At 39.4% G+C, this 20,418-nt stretch overlaps 3 protein-coding genes across 6 annotated transcripts; 2 read left to right on the plus strand and 1 right to left on the minus strand.

Moving 5' to 3' along the window:
• Nucleotides 1-524: 524 nt before the first annotated feature.
• LOC133501062 (26S proteasome non-ATPase regulatory subunit 4-like) lies at nucleotides 525-12,845 on the minus strand. Of its 3 annotated transcripts, none has more exons than XM_061820493.1 (10): nucleotides 12,718-12,845; nucleotides 8,002-8,142; nucleotides 7,820-7,934; nucleotides 6,335-6,421; nucleotides 5,377-5,445; nucleotides 5,083-5,298; nucleotides 4,815-4,920; nucleotides 2,526-2,663; nucleotides 984-1,039; nucleotides 525-894 (listed from the first exon to the last, which is right to left on the minus strand). In XM_061820493.1, the coding sequence occupies exons 1-10, from the start codon at nucleotides 12,741-12,743 to the stop codon at nucleotides 724-726; spliced, it is 1,125 nt and encodes a 374-aa protein (XP_061676477.1). In that variant the 5' UTR covers nucleotides 12,744-12,845; the 3' UTR covers nucleotides 525-723. The 3 variants fall into 3 exon arrangements, with proteins under 3 accessions (XP_061676477.1, XP_061676476.1, XP_061676478.1); XM_061820492.1 differs by having other exon boundaries at nucleotides 12,639-12,736; XM_061820494.1 differs by lacking the exon at nucleotides 12,718-12,845 and adding an exon at nucleotides 11,835-12,075.
• Nucleotides 12,846-13,098: 253 nt separating this feature from the next.
• Nucleotides 13,099-16,177, plus strand: LOC133501063 (serum amyloid P-component-like). Of its 2 annotated transcripts, none has more exons than XM_061820495.1 (5): nucleotides 13,099-13,131; nucleotides 13,888-14,018; nucleotides 14,539-14,596; nucleotides 15,329-15,449; nucleotides 15,530-16,177. In XM_061820495.1, exons 1-5 carry the CDS (start codon nucleotides 13,122-13,124, stop codon nucleotides 16,032-16,034), a joined length of 825 nt encoding a protein of 274 aa, XP_061676479.1. In that variant the 5' UTR covers nucleotides 13,099-13,121; the 3' UTR covers nucleotides 16,035-16,177. The 2 variants fall into 2 exon arrangements, with proteins under 2 accessions (XP_061676479.1, XP_061676480.1); XM_061820496.1 differs by having other exon boundaries at nucleotides 15,347-15,449.
• Nucleotides 16,178-17,573: 1,396 nt separating this feature from the next.
• Nucleotides 17,574-20,086, plus strand: LOC133501283 (C-reactive protein-like). Its single transcript, XM_061820930.1, has 3 exons — nucleotides 17,574-17,631; nucleotides 18,638-18,740; nucleotides 19,342-20,086. Exons 1-3 carry the CDS (start codon nucleotides 17,574-17,576, stop codon nucleotides 19,847-19,849), a joined length of 669 nt encoding a protein of 222 aa, XP_061676914.1. The 3' UTR covers nucleotides 19,850-20,086.
• Nucleotides 20,087-20,418: the final 332 nt, after the last annotated feature.

The raw sequence follows: 20,418 nt of genomic DNA on the forward strand, positions 1-20,418 counted from the left end.
CTCAATCATAATGAATTTACATTTTAAAAAAATAGGATAGGCGTTGAATGAGCACCTCTATTTTAGAAGTATCTTTTGCCCCCTCTGGGGAAAAATACATTTACTCACCTCCAATTTCCTCGGGCTGCGTTGTTACATTCCACACAAATATGACAAATGTTTTTCCACATGGCAAAAGATGAAACATTTAATGGAACCACAAGTTTTAAAAAAATCACTATCTGAGGCATCCCACTTGGGAGACCCATCCCCTGCCATACTTAACATTTGGACAAGTTGAGTAACAAATAGAGCAAGTGGATCTATCATTGAGGGCCTAGTTAATTTAGATTTAACGGGCAAATGTGTTTAAATGTCATTGTTAGTGCTTCTTCCCATGAAATCTGGCTTTGAACAGGGAAAAAAAAAAAAAAAAAAAAGTTGAGACATTCCCAAAGAGCAAATGAAAAAAGCATATTCACCCCTTCCATATTCAGTACTTTTGCAAATCACACACAAAAAGCCACAAATTGTACAATGTGCCATTTAGGATTATGTACATTTAATCAATGTAATCAAGTAGTATTCTCAAAAGATTCAAACGTAAACATTTTTGGCAACTTGAAAAAGAGGGAAGAATTAATGGAATATTGAGTTAAGAACTAGAGACCGGCATGAAAAAGCCAGTGTTTTTCTTAATTAACCCAATCCTAAACTCCACCCCGATCTATAGCTAAAGGTTAATCATTTCTTTTTCTCCTCATCCTTCTTGGAGTCAGGTTTAGCGCCAGTCTGTGAGGCAAGGGAGCCCATGGCGTTCCGAATGGCCTCGTTATTGGGGTCAACACCGGGAAGGTTCTCAAGGACACTCTGAAGGAACTCTGGATCCTGCATCACATCATAGTCTTCTTCATCCTGAACACAGATCACATCGAAGACACATTCAAACAACATTCAAATAAAACGCAGACCATCATTGTTTGAAGAAAATAAAAAAAAACTACCTTGGTCTCGCCAGAATCCATGTCAGCACCAGTGTCCATGTCTTCAGCACCAAACTCTACAGCAGAAGAGAAATGTTTCTCTACTGTAATAAAAATCATAATTATAATAATAACTGTTTTTCAAGGGACCTAAGGACCCTTCATTTTTGGGCTTCCCAGCCTTGTGAAGTAATATGCACTCTAAGTCTCAAAACAAAGAACAGCATTTCATCTTATTCGGTGAGTGGTCACACACTCGTTCATACTTCACCCAAAAATATATAAAGCATTACAATACAGTGGGAGTCCACATTTTGGGAAAAATAAAACATTTTAAAAGTAATCCACAATCCACGATGAACTATCAATGCATCCTGACAGCATATTCTTACACAAGGGATCAGGTCTGCTGTTTTCCCAATTTTTTGTTGGGGGGGGGGGGTGTTGCAAATACAGGGATTTCTCGGTTTAAGACTGTCTCGACCTAAAACGTTTCAACTTTACGATGCCCCTGTATTGTCTTTCCCCCATCTTTTTACACATTATGGCCCAAAAGAAGAAAGCTGTTTTTTTTTTTTTAAGCAATGTTGGTCCAGCTGAAAGAAAAGCAATGACTATGGAAATAAATCTTAATATCAGAAAAAAAAATGTGAGAAAGGATTAGGACATAAAAACTTGGGCTGCAGTCGGATGACCGTGGCGTTTATTAAGGACAAGGCCCGTATTTTACAGTGATCACGAAGCAACTTTTTTGGTGAATAAAAAAAAAATTAAAAAAAATGAAGCAACATTTTTTCATCGTTGCCGAGATTGGAAGATTATTTACGTTGTGGATCAAGGATCCGAATCAACGTAGGCTTAATATCAGCCTCATGTTCATTAAGGGAAAAAGCACGGCGTATTTTCCTAACTTTGAAAGAGCAGAAAGGAGAGGACACAGGAAGAATTTACCGCTAGCAACGGCTACCTGCACTTGCTTCCTTTGCAAAAGGTAAACACATGCAGCCTCCCTTCCCAAATAGTAAGTGAAGCATCTTACATTTTTTTTACTTTAATGTATTTTAGTTTTTATACGAAGTACCCATACCCACCCATTTTCTGAGCCACTTATTCTCACGAGGGTTGCGGGAATGCTGATGTCAATCCCAGCGGTCATTGGAAATATTGACTTTGATGGTGAAATCTGACTTAAGTCAAAATTCAAGGTAACTCACTACTGTAGGAACGGATTTCAGTCGTAGACCGAGGACCCCATGTATTAAGAGATGACCTGAGAAATTCTACTAAATAGGCGATTTTTTTTTTTTATTCCAAAACTCAAGACAGAATTCCCAGATGACACAGACAGACTCCGGGGAATATTCAAACCTCTCGACTGGGGGCTAGATGTGGTAACCACAACAGAACCGTGCTGACTGTTGAACAAATTATTAAAATAATTAACCTCAACGGGAACTTTTGTGCGAGGTTGACCAGTGTTGCAAACTTTGGAGGTTCGGCTGCATGTAGTTTGTGACACTCAAGCGAGAATGTTTTCTACTAAAAGATTGGAAAAGTTTTTACCTGCTCCTGATCCTTGCATGGACATTTGCAGAGCATAGGCAATCTGTTCATCTTCTGTCATGCGGCTGAAATCTGGTAACGCGGGTGTGGCAGAGTCTGTACTTGGAACAGACATCTTCAAAAGTGCATCATCAGATTCTACAACAAAAACAGAAATATAAGCCATCTGTCACAGGTAACATTAGGCGAGCCGCCTTTGCTCTCCATTGACAAAATTCATTCAAGCGCACAAAACATTGTTTACTGAAGCTTTAGAGCATGAATCATATTCATACAAACAGTGCGAGAATGAGCTAGCTACATTACATTATTTGACCTGCTTGTGAGTGGTATTAAAAGTATATAAACATCTCAAGCTCTCCTTGAAGAATGGATAAGCCTAAAAACATCCTTTCCAGAACACACATTTTTTTTTGGCCCTCTTTTTCTTCTTTACTGTCCCCAAACAATATATTGATGCAATACTAAATGTTAAATCCAGTAGGGGTGATGTTTTCTGGTCCTACCTCCTCCAACAGTATTTTTTATAAAAATATGTAGCCCAATAATCATAAAAAGACAGGATAGGGTCATACGGTAACAAAGGTGTAGTATTGCTAGTGTCAGACTAAAATATAGCAAGATTTTATGGGAGTGGTGTGACACAGTGCTACTAAGGGCAAAATAACGAACGTGTCATGAAGCATCACAACACTTCAGCCATTGGTTCAAGTAATGGTCCATTTCTTGATCCTTCATGTGTACACGAAACCACCTGGTGGCCATGGGTATAATCACAGCTAAGTGTATCTTCAACCATACGTTGTGTCGATAAATAAAACATTGTTTAAACATTCTGTGTGCATAAGATTCCAAAATGATAGTAATCACATACAGGTACATAAAAAAATGAATATGGTGGAGAGAACATGATTTCATTATTCACATTCATTCAACACCGTGGAGTTAAATACCGGCGTAAATTGTACATTAAAAATAAATTCCATTCATTCATTTTACAGGATGCTTATCCTCATGGCGTCGTGGGAGTGCTAAAGGCTATGCCAGCTAACTTTGGGTGCAAGGAAGACTACCATTATCCAACCATCCATTTCCTTAGCTACTTATCCTCACAAACGTCAGCTGTATTCGAGCAGGAACCAGGGTACACCCTGAAGATTTAAAATTGATTCCATATTATTATTTCAGTTTATTTCAGTATGTGACATATTTTAGTTTGTTACGTTATACTGTAGTTTCTAAAGATGGTGAATTTAAGTAGTCATGTGCTGTAACCAACTTGTTTGAAAACAGGGGGGCACACCCCGAGGAGGGTCATGGGGCCTCCCATGAACTATTGTTATTAAGTTACAGCCAGCAGATGGAGCTGAGATAATTTCATCTTCAAAAAGAGGGCGCTTGCAAAAAGAGTTAGGGAACCACTGCTATGAGCTACATTCATCAAAATTATACATGTATACAAAATGAAGTATTTCACTGTGTGTGGTGCATCTCTGTAATGTCTCACTTTTTTTAATTGAGCTACTTAACTAAATTAAGGTTTTGAAACTTATAATTTGAGATGTATCAGTATGGCAGCTTGAGCAACGTGTTTGTCAACTTTGGCGAATGGCGTAAACCCACATATTTATGGCCCTGCTTGACAGGGTCAATAATGCGGTGTCACACATTGCGCAAAATTTTGAACCACTTACTGAAGAGGTTGCATGGTACAGCTAGGCAGCGAAGATTCAGATGTCATCATTTCCATCCCCTCCCAAATAAAGCAGGTTCTAGATGATTGCCGAGTGGACTCACCTCCTTCATGAATCGACAGAAGGCTCAAAGACCAGGCACAACCCATAACATCACCACAATGTGCCCTCATTTAAGAGATTAAACTTGACTTTCAGTCTGATCCAGGCACTAAATGTCACTTGAGTCTTTTATCCTTAGGTTGTAAACCTTGTATGTTGCCAATCTTTTTTCCCCACAATTTGTATTAAAACCTAATTACCTGTGTCTTTTATAAATGTACCATTATTTCATTTTTAATAGATGTAAATTAATTCAACTCTTGATTTTAGTTCATTTTTCCCCTTCTTTTTCTGAATTTATATATCAATGTGTGATATAAAATGATGTGCAGCTTGTATGACATTTTTTTCCCCAATTAAAAAAAAAAAATACAAAGTCCAAGTCAAGTTGAGACAATCTATAGTTTTAGTCAGCAAGTCCTAAAATTTGTAACTTAAGTCTGACTTGAGCCACTGTCCCAACCTCTGCAATTTTTGTTTTTTTGTATTTTACCATCAACGGGGGAAGGAATGCCAGTTTCAACAGTGGACATAACAGCTGCTCTGCGGGCTTCATCTTCTTGTCGCTGTCTTTGCTCTTCCATTGAAACCCTCAGCGCCTAGCGAGACCGCGTTGGAGGAAAGTTAATGGGACCACTCAAATTGGTACACTTTTCATTAAAGTAAAATATTTTAACTTAGACTCAAAGATATAAAAACTTCCCACAAGTCCTGTATTAGTCCAAGAGAAGTACTATGGCCCCTTTCTGCTTCTCTCTTACCAGTGCCAGCTCTGGGTCTGCACTAGGATCCACTCCAAACTCAAAGTCACTGGCGCCCAGACCCAACACGGCACCTCCTTCCCCGGCGAGGATGGGTGAGGACAGCAGTGCGTCAGCCAGACTGGGGCCGGGAGGCACTGTGACCAGATGGGACCCGCTGCCCTCTTTCCCATTCAACGTGTTGATGAAGGCCGTGAGCTTCTCTGTGTTCATCTCCTGTGAGACAGCAACACAGTGAACGTGTGGGGGCACAATACACTGTTGTGTGTGCGTGTCAAAAGGGACCGTAAATACCTCTTCTCCAAAGTTGATGATATCCACATTAACCTTTTCTTTTTTTAGACGTTTTGCCATTTTGACCAGCTAAGAGAGAGAAAAAAACTCCCAACAGTAAATTACTTGGATATCATGGCAAACATAACATGTAGAGAGGTCGGGATTGCTGCATTTCTTTTGACAGCGTAGTGGGAGAGGGCATTTATCTACAAGAGATAAGGTGTTTATTTTAGAGGAAGACTTTAATAGTACCTACTGTATTCGCCCATGTATAATGCAAATTTCCATTGACCAAAAAACATGTCAAAAGTTGATGGAGCACATTAATCACTGGTATCAGGAATATTCTTTAACATTGTATAAACGTATACCAGTACCAAAGCAGGGTTTTCCCACAAACACTTTATTTGTAGCAGAGCATCAAAAATCCATTTTAGCTGGCGCAAATACGTAGACTTTGACTTTTGCTGTTTGGAAATTGTGCCACAATGTGCTCCCCGTGTGTCTGCTACTGATCCACACCACCAATTTCTTTCATATGACACTTAAAATACCATCCCACAAATAACTGAAGTATCAAAAATATTTGAATTTAATTTTGGGACATGAGCTTCTGGTATCAGGATCATCGACAAACTTGATATTCACACCAAAATATTTTGCAGTACAACTCGATTCAAAGTCAATCTTTATTAGATACAAATTGATAGTATGCCAATTATGTTACACTACACAGATCATGCATTGTGCACTGCTAGCAACGGAAAAGTTAGAGTGAAAAATGCTCACAAATTGAGTTTGACTTAATTTCTTTTAATGTTTCAGCTTTCAGTTTTTGCCATTGGTTTCTGCAGTGCATCACGAACAAAACCCATCAATCGTCTATTTGTGTTGCACAATATGAGCTGCTCAATGTAACATCCTTAACATGCTTATTTGTGGAGTTACTGAAGAAAAAAAAATGCTGAAGACTCACCTCTTTCTCATTATCCTCCACTGGACTACCAACAAATGCAACGATACGCATCTTGTGGTTTTTGCCCTGTCTGTGCTTCAATGCCAACTGCAAACACGAGAATTAAATAAACATTATGACCATAGACTGGCGGTGGGGTGTGAAGGGAATCAACTGACCAGTTCAGCATGTTTCACTCACAGATGTGACTGAAACTGCACTGACATATTAAGGACACAAGGAAACACTGTTGACAGAAAAAAACCATTAATCAATGGAATATTAATTAATCTATTTTAAAAAATGAAATATTGCACAGCCAGTATTCACACCTTTTTTTTTTTTTAAATACCGTGAATATATAAACCTACAGGCTGAAATAAGAATTTAACAAGGCACCATTTTTCTTACTCAATATACTTCCAAAGGTATGATTGACCTGATAATTTTACCAGATGTTGGGAACAACCCAAGTAATCCATACAAAGAAAGTACAAGTAAGTTAGTGAGTCTCATGTTCCAATACTTTTGCTCACTTGAAAAGTGTGTGGGTTCAAACTAAAGGTGTTCTTTCCAGTTGTTTAATAGGTCTAGATGTACGTAATTATGAAATAAATATGGAATTCTGAATGTTTGTCCCACTGTCCAGATGATTGCACTACTAGTCACTTTAAACTTCTAGAAGATATTGCGCCGTTTGCAGAATTGTCACTCTACCAGACTTTCTTTCGGCTTGTCCAATCGGGGGTTGCCACAGCAGGTCATCTCAGATAAACGCTGATATTTGTTTGCCACAGTTTTTTAAGCCAGATGCCCTTGGAGGCCCCAGTGAGAAAAACTCACAACCTCTGGTTTACCAAATAGAGCAATACCCTGTCAGTCATTTTAAACTTCTCGAAATGACGAGAGGACTCTGCATCATTTGCACAACAGTTACTGTTACTGTATCAGCATTACCACATTACCGTAACCTTGCTCAGAGACTTCGTGTACTGATTTTTTTTTTGCTTGTTTTTTGTCTCAAAAGTATTTTTTGTCAAATGGCTGGCTCTTGCCTTACTACTGTTGAGCAGCTACAACTAACGGAGACCGATTCCTTGTCTTGTTTTGTTGTTTTTTTTAACATACTTTGTAAAATCAAGATGATTCTGACTCTCTTGGGGCAATTAATCTATGTCGTCCGTCCATTCCTTGTTCCATGTTTTCTCCATTTGAGGTTAATGGTGTTTGGGTAAATATACAACTTCAACTGGGAGTGGCAATAAACAGCATGAAGAAAACATTTGGTCTCTTTTTTGATGAACTGTTCACTATAAGCCAAATTGCTGCTTGTTGTGCAGCCATCGAGCACTCATGACTCAAACTGTTGGTCCCAACTCAAAAATAGAAAAATAAAGATGGGTGAAGTGACAGCTCATGTCTTAGAAAAACACAGAAGTTGAGGTTCCACAGGATAATCAAGAGGTAATGGCCAATCATCAGAACACTATACAAAGTAAAACTCACGTGTGCTACCCTGATGCCGGTATAGAAGCTGATGTTTCCACGAGGCTGCACTGCATGTAACTTTGATAAAATCCTCCCTGTGTCTGGAGTCAGTGTGGTCAGGACTTCACAGTTGCTGTGCAAACACACAAACATTTTTCATCATTTCTGGAGAGACTAATTTCATTTGAAGTCCTGCTCACTTTGCCATGGTGATGAGGCCCACGTTGTTTTCAGGGTTGCTGCGAGTCTTGGAGTGACAAACTATATTAACTGCATCCTGCTGAGCCTGTAGCCTGGTGGGCAAAAAATCTCCATTGCGCATATACTCACTGTTGTCCACACTGCAAATGAACAAAAAAAGTGCTATTGAAATGAAGAAACATGCAAGCATTTACAATATTAGCCAATGTATCTTTTTTTCTCTCCATTGAATCACAGCAAAATAAAAAGTTTTGATTCATTTGTTTTATGTCACAGGTTCTCTTTCCTTCCATTTTGGTCAACAGTGAGCTGGAGCCTATCCCAGGTGACTTTGAGCGAGAGGCAAGGACTGTTAACCATGCAATTACAAAATGTGAGTCCAAAAAACTATTCAAACTTGACTCTTTACACAATCAGGATTTTTCACTAATCAGGGAGTTTGAAAAAAAAAAAAAAAAAAAAAAAAAAAACAATCACAATCTGATCACAAGATGGAGCAAAGTCAATTTAAATGCCCTGTTCACTATGTACTTGCGTACTTAATTGTTCAAAAACTATATTTTCAATAAAAAATATCTGATTATAGTGACGAAATTAATGGTCAATAAATGTATCTTGTAATGTATCTGGATCTATGTATGCCAGTGAGGCATAGTGACAGAAAGAATCAAAAAGGAATGGTCTTCTAATAGATGGCAGGAAGTACAAAGTAACTCATGCAGTCACTGTGATAGTCTTGCGCCATCGCACTCTCAAATCTCCCGTCAAGCATGAAAAATCACACGCTTAAAACTTGTTACAGGTAGAAATACATAGATATTGAAAGATTTCACTTATTTTGTGTAGTCTTGATCAGTGTTCCCTCTAAACTGCGCCACTGCGCTGTCGCGCACTTGTCACACACTCAGCGCACGTGAAAACCGATACAGCGCAGTGACTCGCAGCCTGACGTCTTTTTTTTTAACATGGAAGCGCAGTCTCTAACAACAACCAGTTCAGCTGACTTCAACTTCCTAGTTTATCAGACACTGCTCCCCTCTGCTCTTAAAGGGTACACTCATAATTGACCCCTCCGTAGAAATTGCGTCATCCACGTCGCTGACCAATCAGAGGCCAGAGATCTGCATAAACCACGCCCATTTTTTTGCACCTGCCGTTCCCTCAGACAACGTTGCATGGTCCAGTATAGCTTTTGTTAGCGTTTTATCGCGTATTTGGGTTCTTTAACAATAGATATGGTTAAGAGGTGTAGTCACGGACTTTGTAATAGTGACGACAGGTATCCTGAAAGGCTAGTTGGTGAAGTTCAATTCGTACCCTTTCCAAAACCGAAGACCCAGTACGAAAAATGTCTTCGATGGATCAAACTTTGTGGAAGACCGCATCATCAACTGAATCCATCTAAAATCAACCGGAACAGGTATGTTTGCACGAAGGTAAGCCCTATATTTGATTTTCAATACATGTCTCATATAAATGAATTAGCAGTTCTTCGCTTGCATAACATAGCTACGTGTGAATGATTGACACACTTGATCTGTGTTGAGCAATATTTTGCGATGATCTGACTGCACAAATGTGTCCCTTTGTTGCCGTCTAGGGAGCTACGCTAAACTGGACTATGTTTGTACAAAGGTATGCCCTATATTTGATTTTCAATACATGTCTCATATAAATGAATTAGCAGTTCTTTGCTTGCATTACATACCTACGTGTGATTGATTGACACACTTGATCTGTGTTGAGCGATATTTTGCGATGATCTGACTGCACAAGCAAAGCTAAACCGGACTAGCGAGTCCTAAAAGCCTTTGATGTGCACCGAGACACCAAGACTGAAGGAAGGATGTTTGAGGACACTATAAAGTAGTGATTGTCGTACTCGGTCGGGACTTACGTAGGTTCGGCACTAATTCAAGAATAATTATTGAGGGGAGCGCGTGACGTTACACAAAGAAAACGAGGGAAACAACTCGTAAATCAAGCCTCGCCTTCTTTCCCTTCATACGGCGGTTCACAAACGGCCATACAGATACACATACAGATTCTGCACACAAGTGTGATATGTAACACGAAAATAGGAAACTGTCAATGACGAATTCGTCTTTGGGTTATAATATATTATGCGGCTTCTCGGTCTTCCTCTGACTCCGGAAAGATCTCGCGCTAATATCAATGGTTTCTCCGTCGACATGCATGTAAATACCATTGAAATACCCCTCGCTCGCGCAAAAAAAATTAAAAATTATCTAATGCAAATTGAAAGTATAACATACAGATATTCAGTTTGTGGCATTTTGCAATGTGGTTCAATGAGTGTGGGATGACGGCTTGTTTCATCCAATGGCACAATTCACACACATACTGGAAAAAATGAAAAGAAAAAGCCACTGGTTTAGTTTCGGCAGCACACAGTCCTCTAACAACAACCGTTGCTCCGTCACACCGTCTTTTTCCTAGTTTCCCTTACACACACACACACACACACCCATCCCCGCTCTAAACTACTCTAATAATTACAACTGCTACAGTAAAATGCAGGCCATCAATGTGTTTTAAATTGACAGCGTCCACCGCCGCTGCTTTAGTAAGCAACGCAGTCTGGGCAACATAGAGCAAAGACCATGTAGACATGCTGCTTATGTTTACGTTCGATATTAATGGAGTAACTTAAAGAAATGCTATTGTTTTAAGATCCAATGACTGTCGGAGTATGTGAATAATCAAAGAAAAAGTGGTTAAACTGGACGAGATTTTCTCTTTACCGAGTGGGAAAGGTCTGGTCTGAAGCCAAAGTAGAAAGTGAGATGGTGTATAATTTTAAAATTCCACCTTGGCACAGCCTGATCCAGGATTATATTTTTTTATATTGTATTTTAAATATAGGGGGGGAACACAACATTAACCTTAAAACGGTTTGGGAGCATCATCGTCATCCCCTCCCCCTTTGTCGGTACCTTGCGAGAGGCTGGCTGCTTGTAAAGTAGATCTTGGGGTAAAAAAGTCTGGGCACCCCTGCTCTAGTCAGATAATGTATTCTAATCAGTCAAGTCAAACCAACCTAACAATATGACAGAAATAATGGGTGCTAACTTACTCTAATAAAATTGTATTAAATTATTTCACCCACACCATGAACTTCAGAGGAGGATTTGACAAAAGCACGATCACTGTCTTGCCAGGGTAAATAACGTTTTGTTGCCTACTTGGGAGCCGAATCACATTTAAAAATAATAACAATAATAATGGGAACATACCTCAAGCAGGCCTTAAACCAGTCACTCACATTTAAAAAAAAAAATCCCATTCATTCCCACACTGCTGACATTTTTTTGGTGTGAAATAACTTTGCTGGCCATCAGAAATTCACAAGACGTCAAAAGAGATGCAACAACTCTATATATGAACTTTTGGATTCCAATACACTATGCACAAAGGTGACACAGAGAAAATGTCCTTTGCGGACCTGACTAATGACCGGACCAGTGTGTTATGATATAAAAGCTGATCAGCACAAATTTTAAATATCAGCTGGCACCAATGAGGCCGATACGATTGGTATGAAGTCAGACTTAAACTTACACCAATGGGCCATAGTCTTCAGTTAATTTAATCAGCATGATTTTGTTTAGTTGGAGAAAACCCACGCAAGCAAACATGACACACTATAAGTGCTTCACAGACTTCCAAATTACAGCAAAATCCTTTGGATAACAGCTGAACTCTGCCACAGATAGCAAAAAAATACTAAACACAAAGCACGACACAAAAATATTTGAATAGCGGTTAAAACTCATCAACATTAACATAAATAAATGGCTTTTTTACTTACCCCACAGTAAATTACTAGTAGTACACAATCACATGCAACAAATATTATAATAACCTCTTCAACACAGGCTAAATTTAGCTCCACCCCAAACCCCAGCATCCAAAGATGTTAGTTTTTTAGTTAAACAGTAGCACTTTGCTGTCAATTACTACTATCCTTTTAGATGCCTATTTGACACCATTGAGTGTCACATAAACATCCCAAAAACAAAATAGGTGATTTTTTTTTTTTACAAACATAGCTGACTATATGTTCCAAAGGAGGGGGGAAAAGGGGAATAGGTGAATATGTTCAAAGGTTCAACATATCAAGCAAAGATAAGTTTTATATTATTTTATTTCTAAAATTTTATCTGGAATCTTGCTATATTTCCACCAATTATGAATTAAATGTAGTGCGATTGATTTATAGTACAATACGGTTACATTTTAATTTAGCTCTCATCTTAGCATTAAAAAGGTTCTGTTGGAGTTAATAGAAACAAGATTGATGCGTGAAAATTAAGATGGTTTTGAAAATGACACTTATAAGCACTATAAATAAAACTAACACCCATGTGGATCAGTTAAGTTTGAGGGCAACAAATAGCCCCGGAAAATGTTCCACAGCTATTTTAGATAAAGCCGTTCATGTTCGTCATTCGTAGCTGCGTATAAAGCAACTAATGACCAAAAAACAAATACATTAATTAAAAAATATATATGTAGGTTGTTAGCCTCGGGAGTGACTCAGGAAATGTCCAAAATACCGAATTTATCGAGACCAAACACACTTAGCATGTAAAAGACAGCAAAACGAGTTTACCAAAATGTTAAATTGCTTATCTCAGGTTGCATAAAACTGCAGTGGACATTCAATTTTAAGCGTGTATTGACATCCTCACCAGACCATCGTGCTTTCAAGCACCATCTTGGAGGCTCTTGTTTGCTACGTCATCATGGTGCATGAAGGGAAATGACGTTATTGACGCAGGCCTGTGTTTTCCTGTTTCCATGTTCCATTATACTGTTGTATTATAGGATAGTGTTGGTGTACAATTTCACTTCATAGGTCTTAAAGTTATTTTTTTGGTGCAAAAAAAAAAAAACCCTACTTTTGTTCCTCTATCCATGCTTAGTGACAGTGCCCTGGGATTGGCTGGCTTCTTGACCCAAAGCCAGCTCGGACAACCCCAATGAGGAAAAAGCAGGTGGGCGGGGGGAGTGAATTAAATGCATTATTTTTCATGATCTGCGCTTCCTTAAGATTGTGTTTATTAGGTTAACACAGCAGTACAGTATCCAAACTATGGCCCTAGGTATATTTGCAGCCCACGACATGCTTTTTTTTTTTTTTTTTTTTTTTTTGTGGTGGTCCCCACAAAAATAATTTAATACTGGGTGGAATGTTTCATTAAGTAAGGAGTGAGTGCCAGCTTGAAAAGCACGTTTGTTGAAAAAGTGGCAGGGTTACACCTCCATACTTCACAGGTGTGACAACTATAACTGCTAAGAAAAAAAAACATGGTTGTATATAGAGCTTTTTCTAGACATGCAAAGACACAAAGAAAACTAAGACTAAGTAAAACGGTAACAAATATTTCTCTGCATAATGGTAAATAACTGCAATTGAGTTTCAGAAGTAAAAATGGTTGGTTCCACTTTGTGACATAGATATCGCATTATTCCTTCTCAGTTAAATGCTGGTTAAAAACTGGCAGCTTTCCATCCATATGACTGTTACAGTACTTTGGTTCTGAATGTTGAGCTATGGTTTGGCTTCTGCTCAGTGCAGGGGCGGATCTATGTATCAGCTATAAGAGAAAACGGTGGTGCGGAAGTCATTCAAAATAAATATAAACTAGGTACAAACCATATAATAATGCACGATGGATTGTCTAATAAATTAAGGTCAAACTGGCAGGTGCATCCTTCTATTTTTTGGGACGTGATCAACCAGGTCACCAGCTGGTACAGATCATTTCAACTTGCTAGGTGTGATTTTTTTTTTTTTTTTTTTTATTGTGACATGACAGTCTACTCATTATTTCTTTGTCTTCACCTGTTCTCATCAGCTCAGTTCCCCTTTGAGTCATCCAATCAGCTCGCTCCAGGTGTGCCTCCGTGTCTCATGGGTCTGTATTTATGTCCCTCTTTTTCCATTCCCTCACTCTCCAACCTTTGTCACATGTTACTTTTTGTCCTGGTGAGTTTCCTCATTTTCTGTTTTGTTAATGTTGTTAATTATGCTGCACCCTTATTTTTATTCTTCCCTCAATACTGAGGCCTTTTTTTTTTTTTCTTTTGCTAGTGTTTTGTAGGTGTACTGTAGTGTTTAACTGACATCACTTCTTGTCACTAGCATAATATAATCCAGTTTACTTTAACACCTGCAGATTTTAGGTTGTTATCACAATGCACCATTTTCTTGTGTATTCTTACTAAGGTGGTACAGAGAATTTCTCAGTATCTCTACCACTTATTTTTAAAGTGGGCAGGAATATGTCCACTTCAGCAAAAATGCATAATTATGTGCAATTGAGCGCAACAACTGCAATTTCCGAAATTTAAAAACATCGGATAAAATTGCAACATTTGTTCAAAAACCTATCGTGTAATTTGTTTGGCAGAAGACCTGAAACTAAAATGTTCATATTTAGAATGATACTCATTGTACTTCAATCCAGTAAATTGGTTATATATGGAATGCATACTTTTTCTTTCAGATGGCGAAACTCTTGGTTTTCATGCTGATGCTTGCATCATGTTGCGCAAAAGTCAGCGGTAGGAACCTGTGCCTAATAGTTGTTCCCATGTGGCAGTAATAATGTGCCACCATAATTTCAATTAAAAATGCTACTGAAAATTTTATGTTGTAAAATTCACACTTTCAATAGCTGTATTTCAGTTTACCTTCTCAAAGATAATGTGCCTAAGAAGGTGTAACAGAATTGGTGTTGTAAAACTGCAGCTTAGTCTTTTTTTTTTGTTTTGTTTTTTTTTTTTTTTGGGGGGGGTGTCAAAATTGGGTTTGCATGGTGGGTCAGCTGATAAAGCGTTGGCCTCACAGTTCTGAGGATCCGGGATTAATCCTGGCCCCGCCTGTGTGGAGTTTGCTTGTTCTCCCTGTGCCTGTGTGGGTTGTCTCCGGGCACTCCGGTTTCCTTCCATATCCCAAAAATATGCAACATTAATTGGACACTCAAAACTGCCCCTAGGTGTGAGTGTGACTTTGTCTCTATGTACCCTGCGATTGGCTGGCAACCAGTTCAGGGTGAACCCTAGCTGTTGACAGGTGGGATAGGCTCCAGCACTCCCCGCGACTCTTGTGAGGATTAGTGGCAAAAGAAAATGGATGGATGTTTCACATGGGTGTACATCATACATGAAACATTGCAATGAGGAATTTTGTGGACCCCTGTGAGTCTAATCTCAGATCCTCTGCTCAAAATTATGCATATTCGCATTTGGAATAATGTTGGCATTCTTGATTGTAATGAAGTCTTGATTTTTGAGTCCTTGTTGTCTGTGTAGATCTTTCTGGCAAAGTTCTTGTCTTCCCAAGAGAGACTTCCACTGATCACGTGAAACTGATGACACCCAAAACATCATTTAATGCAGTGACCGTCTGTTTCAGGTAACCAGGGTATTATTCATTATTTGGAGGGGGGGGGTTGCCTTAATTCTTTCCCCCTAATGCTCACCTGGCATGTTCAGATTCCTCACAGATCTCACCAGGAACTATGTCCTCTTCTCCCTGGCCACACCAGCAGTTAAGAATGACTTTGTGATCTTCAAGGCAAACTCTGACGTCATGAGGGTTCATGTGCGGAATGGCGGCACGGACTTCCTGTCTCTGTCGTTTCCTCCCAATTTCTGGCACACCTTGTGTTCCACGTGGAACTCTGCAAATGGCATCAGTCAGCTTTGGGTGGACGGCAAACCCACCATCAAGAGATTTATCCACTCGGGACAGCCTATTAGTGGCATCCCCATCACCATCCTGGGCCAGGAGCAGGACACTTACGGGGGAGGCTTTGACGCCTCTCAGTCCTTCATCGGCATGATCTCTCGACTTCACATGTGGGACTATGTACTCTCTCCTAGTGAGATCAGACTCTATGAGGAGGAGTCAAACTTTACCCCTGGAAATGTATTCAACTGGAGAGCTCTTGACTTTGAAATTATTGGAAACATTTTGGTGGACAATGAAGTCCTATAGAAGCAGACAATCATTAAATCCTCAAGCTGGATTTTTGTGACACAGATTTAAGCATAACACTAAATGTCTGCTTTGGTTGCCTGTCTCCCCCCCACTGAAATGCTGTGGGGTTTCTTTATGGAATAAAAAAACTTGTTCAATTGAATTTCTTTTCCTCATTTACTTTTAGTATATTAATGAAAAACAGCAATAGGGTAATATTGCCCCTTCAGTCGGTTGTGAAATGTTCTCTTCTCCGAAAAGAGCTTCTGTGTCAGAAAGGGCGTGTTCGTCTCCCACAGCATGCTTTCAATGGCGAATGTCCGGGGTGACGTCATGGACTGGAGATGCAGCCAATATGGCGACCAATTGGATGTTGAATGGCACTTCCCCAACTTTGCGCATGGATGATGTGCTTATTTTTTTTTTCATATAGACATTGAAGGGAATTTTTTTTTTTTTTCTCTCCCCCATTATCTATTTTAGAATGTTTATAGGGATGACACTTGACCTTTAAGCTTAGACATTTAAATCTGTCCCAAGAGGGCAGCTGGTTCTGCAATAAAAGCAGCCAGAACTTTATTTGGAGTAAATCAGGCTCACTTTAGATTGCAGCAGACGTGGACTACCTTTTTTTTTTTTTCTTTTTTTTTTTAATCAGTTATTCAGTAAGAGGGTGTGTGCAACTGCCTTCTTGAAAAAGCGCAATTTCATCAAAGTGCAGATTTTTAGACAGTTGAAACATTCCCCAATCTAAAAAATGTAAGTCAGAGCTTCCTCTGTGGTATTGCTTGCTAAGGGGAAGTTTTTTTGGAAACATTCACACCCTGTAAAATTAATGCCCACCTATCAACTAATGACTGATTTTATCCAGTCTAGAAAAAAAGTTGTCTGCTGGTTTTACTGCAGTTTGACTTTTTTTTTTTTTTTTAACAATGTAACCCTTCAAATTTGTAAGTGTGCTGTTTCCAAAACAAAAGTATACATCTCAGTAATATCTTTGTCCTATGTTGCTAATAGAATAGTCATTCAACAGGTACAATTAAATATATAAAAATGTAATTCAGCAGATGGTCTCGTCAATTAAAATAAAAAATAACCAATTTGCTTCATTGGAGTACAGTAAGCTACTGAACGACTTTCAGAAACTGACACGACATGAATTAAATGCTCCCTTGTCCAAAAAAATGTCTAAATTGTATATCAAAACTTCACATGCAAGAGTAGCCTTGTTTTGTGAGCAGCCACTTCTCATCATGATCATGGTCTGAGGCAATTGTGTTGCACAATTTAAAAATTGTTTACTCAAGGTCCAGAAGTACGAAATCTATTGTGTAAACAAGTAGTATTTAAAGACTGAGCGAAGGGAGTTGACGTGCCTACCCAGAGCCGACACTCAAAACAAGGTAAGATGTTACCCCCACCAGGGAGCTAACGTTTGTCGACTTTGAACACTAACTTGGGATATATAGAATGTTTTTCAGCAATGTGGAAATGAACACATTTCATGGCTTTCATTGCACAGGACAGTGACGCAAAACTCACTTTCTTTGTATTTAGATGGAGAAACTCTTGGTTGTCATGATGATGCTTGCATCATGTTGCGCAGGTCCCACAGGTAGGAAGGAACCTGTGTGTGTCACAGGGCAAAGCCTGCAAAGCGCTCAAGAGAAAAAATGGATTCAAACATTGTTACTCATACAGTGGTGCATGGGCAACGAGCACTACTAAGTTGTCAAATTTAAGAACGTCAAACTCGTGTGGGGGTCAAGGGGAAAACCTAACCCTTTCATAGACTGTGTTTTGACAGAGTGATGCAATTTAATAAAAACTTGAAGTAAGTAAGGAGCCAGTTCATTGTTACTTGCAGTGATGCAATGTTGTTACAATCATTAAACAATCAGTTATCTACTTAATGCAGCTGGTGCCACCAAAACCTGATGTCTTGCTTTCACAATACCCATCTACCGCTAAGGTCACGGGCATCCTGGAGTCTATCCTAGTTGACTCTGGGTGAGAGGCGGGGTACGCCAGCCAATCACAGGCCACATAAGCAAAGAAACCTGCAAAAGCATGAGGAGAACATCCAAACGCCACACAGGCAACCCGGAGACTCAGAACTCTGAGAAAGATGTGCTAAATGGTCATCTACCGTCACCTTAAAATACTGTTATAATTAACACAGAACAGTACATTCTAAAAAGTGTAATAATTTTCTCATGTCTGGCCACATTGTAGTTAGGGTTTTACTCAAAAGGGATTTTATGAATCATAAGTCTCATATCATGTCCTTCCAAATGCAACTGCATTTTGTTGTAATTTTGTCACATTTAAAATCACAAGTCCAAGAAAATACAGACACCCAAATACAACTATTCAACACAAAAAGAAGGGCCTTGGGGAAAAAACAAAAATGCCACTTTGGTTTCGATGTTCTGCCCCAATGAAAAGAACAACTCTATTTAGCAAGAAACATGAAGAAGATACTATTTATTCTAGTCTCTGACCAAAAAAAAAAAATGATGTGGCCCCTGGGCCTTGAGTTTCATTCGCGCAGAACGGATTGTCAAACCTTGTCTTAGGCAATGATGCACAAAACTCACTGTCTTGATCCTTCTTTGCAGATCTTTCTGGCAAAGTCTTTGTTTTCCCAAAGGAGACGTCCAAAGATCACGTGGAACTGATGACCCCCAACACAATATTCCATGCAGTGAGCCTCTGTCTCAGGTAATTGTGGTTTTCGCCAGGTTCGTTTGCTTTGCTTTTATTCCTTTAACTCCTCACCTCCAGATTTGGCAAAGTTGCTCACACTCCGTACTTACATAGGAAATATGATTACTTGTACAGTAAAGGATAAATGACTGGTAGAAACGCGCTTTGCTGGCTTGGCACAGGGGGTGGAAAAAGGGAATTATCAACTTGCATAATGCTCGTTCTGAAAAAGTAAAGAAACACTCACATTGGAGGTTTAAGAGCTAGCTAGTGTTAATATCACTTGTACTATTTGCTAATGTTCTGAAATGAATTGTTACATTTGCTAATAACAATAATAAAAGAAATGATATGTGTTACCAGGTTTAGAAGGATCATTTCTGAATTTGATGGTTTTTAGACCAAATTTGCCACAAACTTTTTGTAGTGACATCAAAAACTCGCTTTTCAAAATTATTGGTATGAAACCAGAGTATATCTTCAACAAAATATTTTAAATTCCCCATTTTCATGCAATTATCAGCCCATTTCTAACTTAGACTAGACATCAAACATCTTGATTGTTCCAAATTGTTTCCCACCACCGCTCGCCTTGACCCTGATGATTTCTGGTCAGATTCATCACAGATCTCACCAGGAACTATGCCCTATTCTCTCTGTCCACGCCGGGCATCTTCAATGACTTTGTTCTCTTCAAGATAAACACGGATGACGTTATTAGATTTCACGCTCGGGACGGAGGGACAGATTTCCTGTCTCTGTCTTTTCCTCCCAACTCCTGGCACACAATGTGCGCTACCTGGAACGCTGAGACTGGTATTGCTCAATTGTGGGTGGATGGCAAACCCACCGTCAAGAGATTTGTCCATTCAGGGCAGCCTATTCGTGGTAAGGCCATGGCCATCCTGGGCCAGGAGCAGGACTCCTTCGGGGGAGGCTTTGATGCCTCTCAGTCCTTCATCGGCATGATCTCTCGACTTCACATGTGGGACTATGTAATCTCGCCAGAAGAGATCCGACGCTATGAGGAGGGCTCAAACTTCACTCCTGGAAACGTGTTCGACTGGAGAGCCCTTCACTTTCAAATTATTGGCAACATTTTGGTGGACGATGAAGTCATGTAGACGCAGGCAACAATTACATCCATGTGGAACTAAAGCCGTGGTTACCAAATTTTTAAACCTTTCTCCAACTAATCATATTTACCACACAATGCCATAAGAATGACATTTGCCTGTTTTTGAGAAAAGATTAACTGCTGAGTTGTCTTTTCCAATCAGAAAAGTGTAATTATTAAATTAGTCACTTTTCATGGAAAAAAATGTCCCAAGAGAAAAGATGTATGAGAATATGAGAATAAAGTTTCCATCCATCCATCCATTTTCTTCGTGGCTTATCCTCATGAGGGTCGTGGGGAGTGCTGGAGCCTATCCCAGCTGTCAATGGGCAGGAGGCGGGGTACACCCTGAACTGGTTGTCAGCCAATTGTAGGACACATGGAGACAAACAGCTGCACTCACAATCACATCAAGGGGGAATTTAGAGTGTCCAATTAATGTTGCATGTTTTTGGAATGTGGGAGGAAACCAAAGTGCCCGGAGAAAACCCACACAGGCATGGGGAGAACATGCAAACTCCACACAGGCGGGTCCGGGATTGAACCTGGGACCTCAGAACTGTGAGGCCAATGCTT

The sequence above is a fragment of the Syngnathoides biaculeatus genome, chromosome 5 (assembly GCF_019802595.1).
Source record: "Syngnathoides biaculeatus isolate LvHL_M chromosome 5, ASM1980259v1, whole genome shotgun sequence".
Lineage (NCBI taxonomy): Eukaryota > Metazoa > Chordata > Actinopteri > Syngnathiformes > Syngnathidae > Syngnathoides > Syngnathoides biaculeatus.

Coding starts and splice junctions, on each gene's coding strand:
- LOC133501062 (XM_061820492.1), bottom strand. CDS start 12,670: ATGCAACCTGAGATAAGCAATTTAACATTTTG. Junction 8,143..12,638: donor ATAAGCAATTTAACATTTTG/GTAAACTCGTTT, acceptor GTTCATTTGCAG/TGTGGACAACAGTGAGTATA. Junction 6,422..7,819: donor CCGGCATCAGGGTAGCACAC/GTGAGTTTTACT, acceptor TCGTGTTTGCAG/TTGGCATTGAAGCACAGACA.
- LOC133501063 (XM_061820495.1), top strand. Junction 14,597..15,328: donor ATGTTGCGCAAAAGTCAGCG/GTAGGAACCTGT, acceptor TTGATTTTTGAG/TCCTTGTTGTCTGTGTAGAT. Junction 15,450..15,529: donor GCAGTGACCGTCTGTTTCAG/GTAACCAGGGTA, acceptor TGGCATGTTCAG/ATTCCTCACAGATCTCACCA.
- LOC133501283 (XM_061820930.1), top strand. CDS start 17,574: ATGGAGAAACTCTTGGTTGTCATGATGATGCTTGCATCATGTTGCGCA. Junction 17,632..18,637: donor ATGTTGCGCAGGTCCCACAG/GTAGGAAGGAAC, acceptor CCTTCTTTGCAG/ATCTTTCTGGCAAAGTCTTT. Junction 18,741..19,341: donor GCAGTGAGCCTCTGTCTCAG/GTAATTGTGGTT, acceptor ATTTCTGGTCAG/ATTCATCACAGATCTCACCA.